A 9,494-nucleotide genomic window follows, 5' to 3' on the forward strand; every position below is an offset into this window, starting at 1 on the left:
AATAAGAAAATTTAAAAAATAAATCAGTTGTATTCTTTCTCATGACTCTTATCTGCAATTTTCCCTGAGTACATTCAACTGAAAAATAAATATGAATAAATAAAATAAAATACAAAAATCTATGGCACACAGACAAAACAATACTTCCTTCATAGAAAAATCATATCTTGTACAAACAAATGTAAAAATTTAACTGATTTAAAAACTGAAAAATACATTACTGCTCTGTGATGCTCACTTGTCTGAGGCTGAGCCTGATACTTGGTGGTGTCTCATCTTTTGTACTAGTTCATCAATGTTCGGGGTAAGGCTCTGAGCTGAGGAAATCCTCAGGATTGAGTGAAGGTGATTATCAGTAAGACGGCTCCTGTGTGATGTTTTGATTAGCTTCATTAAGGAGAAAAGTTGTTCACACAGGTATGTGCTGCCAAACATAGAGAGCGTCCGAGCAGCCTGGAAGCGCAACTGGGGCATTGTGTCTGGGATGAAACGTGCAAACTCAGCAACACCCACTCTCTCATATTTTTCCTTCAGTGTGTCATTGCACTGGAGCTCAATCAACTCCATTTGTAGATTTGGTGGTGCGCTTTCTACATCGACTGCAAAGGGATTGCTGAGCAGTTCAAACCTGCTTTTTTGGGCTTCAAAGTCAGCAAATCGGCGTTGGAAGTCGGCGGCAAGTATGTTGAGCTTATCAGCAAACTGTGCACTTGGGAACACAGCGATAGAGAGCTTCTCTTTCATGGTCTGGCAACTGGAAAAGTGGCTCAAGTTTTCTTTCTTCATCTGCGTCTCCCACAGACTCAGCTTGGTTTTAAAGGCCTTCACTGTACTGTACATTTCAGAGATGACACGTCCCCGTCCCTGCGGCTGCAGATTCATCACATTCAGATGGCTCGTGATGTCGCAGAGAAACGGCATTTCACACAGGAAAGTTTCATCTCGGAGCTCTGTTGTGTCTTTCCCCTTGCTTTCCATGAACAGACAGATCTCCTCACGCAGCTCGAAACATCTTTGCAGCACCTTTCCCCGGCTTAGCCATCGCACCTCTGTGTGATACGGTAAGTCACCATACTCTGTATCTAACTCGCCCAGAAATGCCTTGAACTGGCGGTGATTTAAACCTTTGGCTCTGATGATGTTAACTGCTCGCGTTATGGTGCTCATTACATGTTCCATTTTCAAGGCTTTGCCACACAACAACTCTTGGTGTATGATGCAGTGATAAGCTGTCAGCTCATCTGTGACGTTTTCCACCCGCATCCTCTCACGCATCCTTGCCACCAATCCACTCCTGTGTCCACACATTGCGGGTGCTCCGTCTGTGGTTAATCCCACAAGTTTTTCCCAAGGCAGCCCCATCTCGTTTACACATCTGGATACCTCTTCATACACATCCTGTCCTGTAGTTGTGCCATGCATAGGACGTAATGCCAAAAACTCTTCTGTTATGGTCAGGCTGGAGTGTACTCCACGGACGAAAATTGACAGCTGGGCAATGTCAGATATGTCCGTGCTCTCATCCACAGCAAGAGAATATGCAATGAAATCTTTTCCCTTACTCACAAGTTGTTCTTTTATATTGGTGGAAAGCTGGTCTACACGTTCAGCAACGGTGTTTCTGCTCAAGCTCACATTTGAGAATAGTTGTCTTTTGTCTGGGCACACTGCGTCACAGACTTTAAGCATACAGTTTTTGATAAACTCTCCTTCTGTAAAGGGCCGGGCTGATTTTGCGACCTCTTTTGCCACAATAAAGCTAGCCTTGACAGCAGCCTCGCTTTGTGATTTGGCATATGTGAACATAGCCTGCCTGGACTTAAGGCCTCATTTTAATTCTTCCACCTTCTGTAGCCTTTGTTCCGTGTCCATATTCTTGTCTTTGTCTGTGTGTTTCTGAGAAGTTTGATAGTGCCTTCTTAGATTATACAGGTCCTTCTCAAAATATTAGCATATTGTGATAAAGTTCATTATTTTCCATAATGTCATGATGAAAATTTAACATTCATATATTTTAGATTCATTGCACACTAACTGAAATATTTCAGGTCTTTTATTATCTTAATACGGATGATTTTGGCATACTGCATTAGCATATAATTAAAAGGGTCTCTAACCGAGCTATGAACCTAATCATCTGAATCAACGAGTTAACTCTAAACACCTGCAAAAGATTTATGAGGCCTTTAAAACTCCCAGCCTGGTTCATCACTCAAAACCCCAATCATGGGTAAGACTGCCGACCTGACTGCTGTCCAGAAGGCCACTATTGACACCCTCAAGCAAGAGGGTATGACACAGAAATAAATTTCTGAACGAATAGGCTGTTCCCAGAGTGCTGTATCAAGACACCTCAGTGGGAAGTCTGTGGGAAGGAAAAATTGTGGCAGAAAACGCTGCACAACGAGAAGAGGTGACCGGACCCTGAGGAAGATTGTGGAGAAGGGCCGATTCCAGACCTTGGGGGACCTGCGGAAGCAGTGGACTGAGTCTGGAGTAGAAACATCCAGAGCCACCGTGCACAGGCGTGTGCAGGAAATGGGCTACTGGTGCCGCATTCCCCAGTTCAAGCCACTTTTGAACCAGAAACAGCGGCAGAAGTGCCTGACCTGGGCTACAGAGAAGCAGCACTGGACTGTTGCTCAGTGGTCCAAAGTACTTTTTTCGGATGAAAGCAAATTCTGCATGTCATTCGGAAATCAAGGTGCCAGAGTCTGGAGGAAGACTGGGGAGAAGGAAATGCCAAAATGCCAGAAGTCCAGTGTCAAGTACCCACAGTCAGTGATGGTCTGGGGTGCCGTGTCAGCTGCTGGTGTTGGTCCACTGTGTTTTATCAAGGGCAGGGTCAATGCAGCTAGCTATCAGGAGATTTTGGAGCACTTCATGCTTCCATCTGCTGAAAAGCTTTATGGAGATGAAGATTTCATTTTTCAGCACGACCTGGCACCTGCTCACAGTGCCAAAACCACTGGTAAATGGTTTACTGACCACGGTATCACTGTGCTCAATTGGCCTGCCAACTCTCCTGACCTGAACCCCATAGAGAATCTGTGGGATATTGTGAAGAGAACGTTGAGAGACTCAAGACCCAACACTCTGGATGAGCTAAAGGCCGCTATTGAAGCATCCTGGGCCTCCATAAGACCTCAGCAGTGCCACAGGCTGATTGCCTCCATGCCACGCCGCATTGAAGCAGTCCTTTCTGCCAAAGGATTCCCGACCAAGTATTGAGTGCATAACTGTACGTGATTATTTGAAAGTTGACGTTTTTTGTATTAAAAACACTTTTCTTTTATTGGTCGGATGAAATATGCTAATTTTGTGAGATAGGAATTTTGGGTTTTCATGAGCTATATGCCAAAATCATTCGTATTAAGACAATAAAAGACCTGAAATATTTCAGTTAGTGTGCAATGAATCTAAAATATATGAATGTTAAATTTTCATCATGACATTATGGAAAATAATGAACTTTATCACAATATGCTAATATTTTGAGAAGGATCTGTATTCTTTCATTACAGCCAAACTTTCTCCACACAGAAGACACACAGGTTTCCCTTTTACCTCTGTGAACATGTACTCTGCCTCCCACCTGGCTTGAAACCCCCTGTTCTCAGCGTCCACCTTACGTTTAGCCATTTTTGAGGAAAGTTGATCTCTGCTGTGATTGCTGATGAACAATGAAGCCGCTTGTGCACGCTACAGTGACTTCGCAGACTACCGTTGCATTGTGGGGAATGTAGTGTTGGTGCGTGCAAAACGCCAGCGGGCAGCTGTGGCCTGCGGGCCGGTTCTAATAGTAATTAAATATCATCCAGGGGGCCATAGATAATTAATTCACGGGCCGGATTCGGCCCGCGGGCCTTGACTTTGACATATGTGTTATAGACTAAATGTGTTTACATATATATAATCGCTGTAAATTATATTGTCCATCTGAGAGTAAAAATTGTCACATGCACTGTAACTGTGTGTGTATATATATTTTGTTGAAGTACCTTTTTAAAGAGGCCTTCTGCGCGTTCGTTTATTCACCATAACCTGGAGGAATTCACAACACATTGGAATAAATCACACGGAGACAGCTGTATGCAATTCAAAATACCTAGACCATGGGAAGCTCTCATGTGATCAGGACACACACCGAGACGACTTCAGAGCTTCTCACTGGGCACATTGCTTTTATTAAAACACACATGAAAATGGGCAGCGCCCTGTTTACAGTTTTTTTTCTCACATGTAGTCAAGTACACACTTTTTCCGGCTTACCATATTTAGACAGTCCTTGTCCTGCACCTGCACTATGTTTTCTACTGATATGAGAAGGGAGTAACACTTATCACCAATTTTCACACACTTCTGCAGTTTTCAGTAATTTTCCACTTCACCTCTTCTGTGAGAAATACTTCTGCAGACAACACAATACACAATGTCTTTACACTAACACATGTTATACATTTTATTTCCCACACTGGTTATGAACATAATAATAATGGTGCACACACATAATATATCTCCACAATTTCCCCCTTTTGAATTCTCCTAAGACTTCACCACTAATTGGAGATACTGCATAAAAGATTTTAACAATCATTACAACCTGTGGAGCAGAAGGAAATGTTTGTCATCATGCTTTTTGACCCTGCCTCCAATGCCATGCCATGTGCCTGTCTGGCCTTTGTAGTCCCAAGGATGCTTACAACCTTCTAAGTCTTGACAGGGAGTATTGACCCCTCTAACTGGAGGGTGTCTATCCGTGCTTTATTCCATACTCTTCCAAATATGCCAATATAATATTCTACCATCCTTCTGCTCCCTAGACAGTAATACATATCAGACGCCCTGTAACTTACTCTTACGGGTTAATCTTCGTCCTCCTCCTCGTTAGCATCCACCGCAAGCAAAGGCATCATATGGGAAGGAGGAGGTGCGGTTTTCCCTTCAATGGTTGTAGTAATAAAGCGAACAATCAAAGATCTTATACATGGTACACAGCAACATCCACAGGTAACCATAATAGCTACAAAAACAGCAATGGATAAAAACAATGACATAATCAACCCTTTCCAGTATCCAAACATGCCCGTCATCCAGTCTTCGAACGGATTGTCTATTCCTGAGTGCTCATGCATGGTTGCTGACAATGTTTTAAGCCCTTCCAAAGCTTTGGAAACTGATCCATCAGGTGCTGTGTTATTGGGTATGAATGTACAACACATGTCTCCAAACATAGCACATACGCCCCCTTTTTCAGCTAGGACCATGTCCAGGGCCATCCTATTTTGTACTGCCATAAGGGATGTTGGGCCAGTTTGTTCAGCTAGGCCCTCCACAGCATCTCTAGTGAGGTTGGCCATTCGAAGAACATTGTAATGTATGTAATTAATGCAGTCCACATTTTTATTGGGAGTTACCGGAAAAAAGGCTGCAATAATGGGAATGTTTTCGAAGCCTGCTGAGACTTGGTCTGCCAATTTATACTCATTGGGTACGCCTCGGGGGACTCCAATTGGGTCAATGTAGGTAGGCGAGCCTTCGGTCAGGTCAAATGCGTTTGTGCTCGGCTTCATGACATGTCTACGCCGTCGCCTAGTGAGAGCCGTGCTTTGTGCATGTTTCGAGGGAAGATACTTAAAGTCTTTATCTAACAGAAGGAGAGGTGCCTGCAAAGGAAGATAAGGATTAACAATATGGTGAAACACAAAATACCTTTTTTTTTAAAGTTCAGAGTGTTCAGTTAAGTTCTTCGGTGGGAGAGCAGCTACGGCCACCAGTGAAAGAGATGAAAGCTCAATCACATCCGCCTCTTCTGTGTGATGTCCTGGTCTTCACTCACAGGTGTAGACTGACCTGGAGCTAAGTGGTCTCACCAGGGGATTATTCTGCCCCTATTGGTGGGACCACTGATCTGACGGTGCACCTAAGGTGCAGACTAACCTTTAGGTGTAAATGAACGCTTTCTCACCCTAGGGGATTATTCTGCCCCTTGAATTGGGTGAGAAAGGTCTTCTGGTGTGCTGGTGTTGTCCGTCAGGTTCTGCTCTGGCAGCGATCTCTGTGGTGCCTCTGCTGCTGCACACTGGCTCCAATGATACCACGTGTCTCCTTTGCCCTTGACCCTCACCGCATGTGAGGTTCTCTCTGTGACATGGAATGGACCCGTCCACCTGGGCTCTGACCACTTCCGTTTGTTGACTTTCAGAAGGATCCACTCCGCTTCTGAGGTGGTGGCTTGAACCTCGGATGGTTGGGCGGCCACCTGTTTTGAGAATGCTGCAACCAAGCTGTGGAGAGATCTATAGTAATCACGGTGAGACATAGATTGTTCACATTCAGTCAAAAACGGTAACCTGGTTTTTGGGCCTGGAAAAGGTCTTCCAGTCTGCAGTTCATGGGGCGTCAACCCATGTCTCTGGCTCACTGAGCTTCTTACTGACATCAAAGCTAAAGGTAATGCTGTGACCCAATTCATTTTGGTCTGTGCACAGATTTTAGCCAATTTGGTTTTGATTGTCTGCTTCATCCTTTCCACCTTCCCTTGAGATTGGGGGTGGTACACTGTTCGAAAGGAATGTCTCAGTCCCAGGAACTTTTCAACCTCTCTAAGTTCTTCATTTTTGAAGTGTGTGCCGTTATCTGACCTGATTTTCGCAGGAAAACCGTGCCTGGGGATGTAGTGATTAATCAGACACTTCACCACTGTTTTGCTGTCTTCCTTTTTTGCTGGCCAGACCTCTGGCCAACAGGTGAACGCATCCACACACACCAAAAGATATCTGAACCAAATTCACTCTCTCAGTCATGTCTGTGTAGTCTATGATGATTTCCTTACCTGCTACCGGGTCCACAGGGAACTTACCTGGTGTAGGCTTCAGAGTGGGTCTCACATTGAATTGTTGGCAGGTGCTACACGAGCTTATCCAATGACCTACCGTCTGTTTCAGGTATGGATGCCACCAGTGCTCAAAACTCTTCATCATTTGTGCAGTTCCTGCATGTCCCGGTTCATGTGCTTCTTCCAGCGCTATTGTGGTCAACCCTGGGGGTAGGATGGGACGTCCGTCTGGACTTCTCCATAGTTCATCCTGGTCTTTTCTTCCCCCTCTTGCCTTCCAGACTGATTTCTCTTCCGGTGAGGCCCCCTTTTGCAGTCTACTCACCTCCTCCAGAGTCGGTTCTGGTGTCCATTCGACTTCAGAGTTCATCAAGATGTGTATGGGCAGATATCCATCTTTGGTTTTGGCTGCTTGGTCTGCAGCTTGATTTCCTTGAGCCACCCTAGTGTAACTGTTATCATGTCCTTTGCATTTTATGACCGCTACTTCTTGGGGAAGTAGTAGGGCCTCAACTAATCTTATCATTTCTGGCTCATGTTTAATGGGTTTCTGTCCTGCTGTTCTAAACCCTGTTCTCATCCACTGCTTCAGTTCCACGTGCGCTGCTCCCATGACATAAGCTGAGTCTGTGTAGATGTTCACTTTTTGTCCTTCCCCTAGTTCTAGGGCTGCTATTACTGCTAGCACCTCTGCTCTCTGTGCTGATTGGGTGTCTGTCAGCCCTTCTGCCTTAAGAGTCACAAAGTTCGTTCCTGTGTCTTCCACCACCGCATAGGCTGCTTTCAGACCCTCTGTGTCATGTCTAAAACAACAGCCATCTGTGTACAGGTTTCTTGCTTCTGTCAGTGATTCTCCTTGTAGGTCTGGTCTGATTTTCTCACTTACCTCAACTTTTTCGGCGCATACGTGGGGCTCTCCTTCTGTCATTCAGTCTGCCATGTTGATCCCTTCATGGCTGTAGGTGATATTTGGCGCCTCCAGCACCTTACTCAATCTCTGTTGTCTCAATGGTGAGAGTGTGAAAGTTTTGGAATTGACAAATGCCACTACCCCATGTGATGTTAAAATGTGTAGTGGATGTCCCATCACCACATGGGCTGTTTTTTGAATTATTTTTGCCAACCCTGCTGCATGTCTGGTACATTCAAGGTGTCTTTGTTCCATGTTGTCAAGCATCACGCTAATATACATTAGCACTGTTCTTACTCCCCCCCTTTTTTCTGGAACAGCACTCCGTTCGCGGTATGTGCTGTTACAGAAACATCCAAGTGAAAGGGCAATGTGTAGTCTGGATGTGCCAAGTGAGCAGCTTGGGAAAGGCTGGTTTTAAGAGCAACTTCCTCTGCTTCTGTTGTCCATTCTAGAGGCGCTGTCAAATGGCGCATGCCCTGTTTCTTCACTAAGTCGCGGAGTGGGGCAGTCAGGTCAGTGTATCCTGGAATAAATGACCTGCTGTATCCGGTGAGTCCCAAGAAGGACAGCATGTCCTTCACCCACACCGGTTTTGGATGAGAAAGGACAGCAGATTGATGTGAAGGGGACATTCCTGTCCCGGGCTGAGAGATTACCCTGCCCAAGAAATCCACCTGTTTCTGGCAAATTTGTAGTTTGGCTTTGCTGACCTTGTACCCAGCTTTAGCTAGGTGTGAGAGCACCACAGCCGTGGCCTCCAAGCATTCAGAAACAGTTGGTGTCGCCAAAAGAATGTCATCCACATATTGAATCAATGTGGTGTTCGGTGGGAGGGGACAGTCTTGGAGGAATTCCTTAAGGACCTGATTAAATATTCCTGGTGACAGAGCAAAACCCTGCGGCAAACGAGTGTAACGGTACCTGTTTGACTTATATGTGAATGCAAAAATATCTCTGCACTCCTCAGCTAGAGGCAGGCAGAAGAAAGCGTTGGCCAGATCAATGCAGGTGAACCATGCATGTTCGGGGTTTAGATTGGTAAGAGCAACATAAGGATTGGGCACTGGAACTGTAGGAGTGGAAAGTGCTGCATTTACAGCTCTCAAGTCGTGGGCCATTCTCCATTTCCCAGTGTCATTCTTTTCTACTGGTAAGATGGGTGTGTTCCAAGAAGAGCTGTCAGCTGGTTCCAGCACCCCAGCGTTCCACAGGCCTTCTATGGTGTCAGAAATTCCACTTTCGGCTGCTGGTTTGTGAGGGTACTGGGATTTCCAAATGGGTCGGTCAGTGTTAAGCTGGAAAGTGATGGGAGAACACTGAATGAGTCCCACGTCCGTGGGGCCCTCTGCCCAAAGTGAAGATGGCATGCTCTGAACTACAGCTGCAGCCATTGGATGACCTGTTTTTTCTCTGCCATGATGTCTTTCAAGTTGCACATGTTCCAAGGTGCCAACGTCTGTGGACATGTTAGTAATGCGGTAGGTGTTACATGAGGGGTAATAAGATAGATTGGGTATGGATAAAGAATGCCAGTCAGTGAGAGCTAGGGAGCATTTTAACACTCCTCCCAGCTCGCGGGCTTCGTGAACAGGGTGGAGCGCTAGTGAAACATGGGGTACACCATCAGACCACATTTTAAACCAGTACTCCTGTTGTGTAGACAGCTGCACGGAGGCTACGACACCTTCAGGGGCTACATAAATGTCTGCGGTGGCGATCTCCCAGGAAGTCCCCTCCAGCTCC

General features: G+C 45.5%; 1 protein-coding gene across 1 annotated transcript; it reads right to left on the minus strand.

Moving 5' to 3' along the window:
• Nucleotides 1-234: 234 nt before the first annotated feature.
• Nucleotides 235-3,642, minus strand: LOC124878975 (general transcription factor II-I repeat domain-containing protein 2-like). The gene is given in 2 exon segments (XM_047383205.1): nucleotides 235-1,930; nucleotides 3,512-3,642. Coding segments are annotated over 2 exon segments (1,827 nt in total).
• Between the last annotated feature and the right edge of the window lie 5,852 nt (nucleotides 3,643-9,494).

The sequence above is a fragment of the Girardinichthys multiradiatus genome, chromosome 13, assembly GCF_021462225.1.
Source record: "Girardinichthys multiradiatus isolate DD_20200921_A chromosome 13, DD_fGirMul_XY1, whole genome shotgun sequence".
Taxonomy (NCBI): domain Eukaryota; kingdom Metazoa; phylum Chordata; class Actinopteri; order Cyprinodontiformes; family Goodeidae; genus Girardinichthys; species Girardinichthys multiradiatus.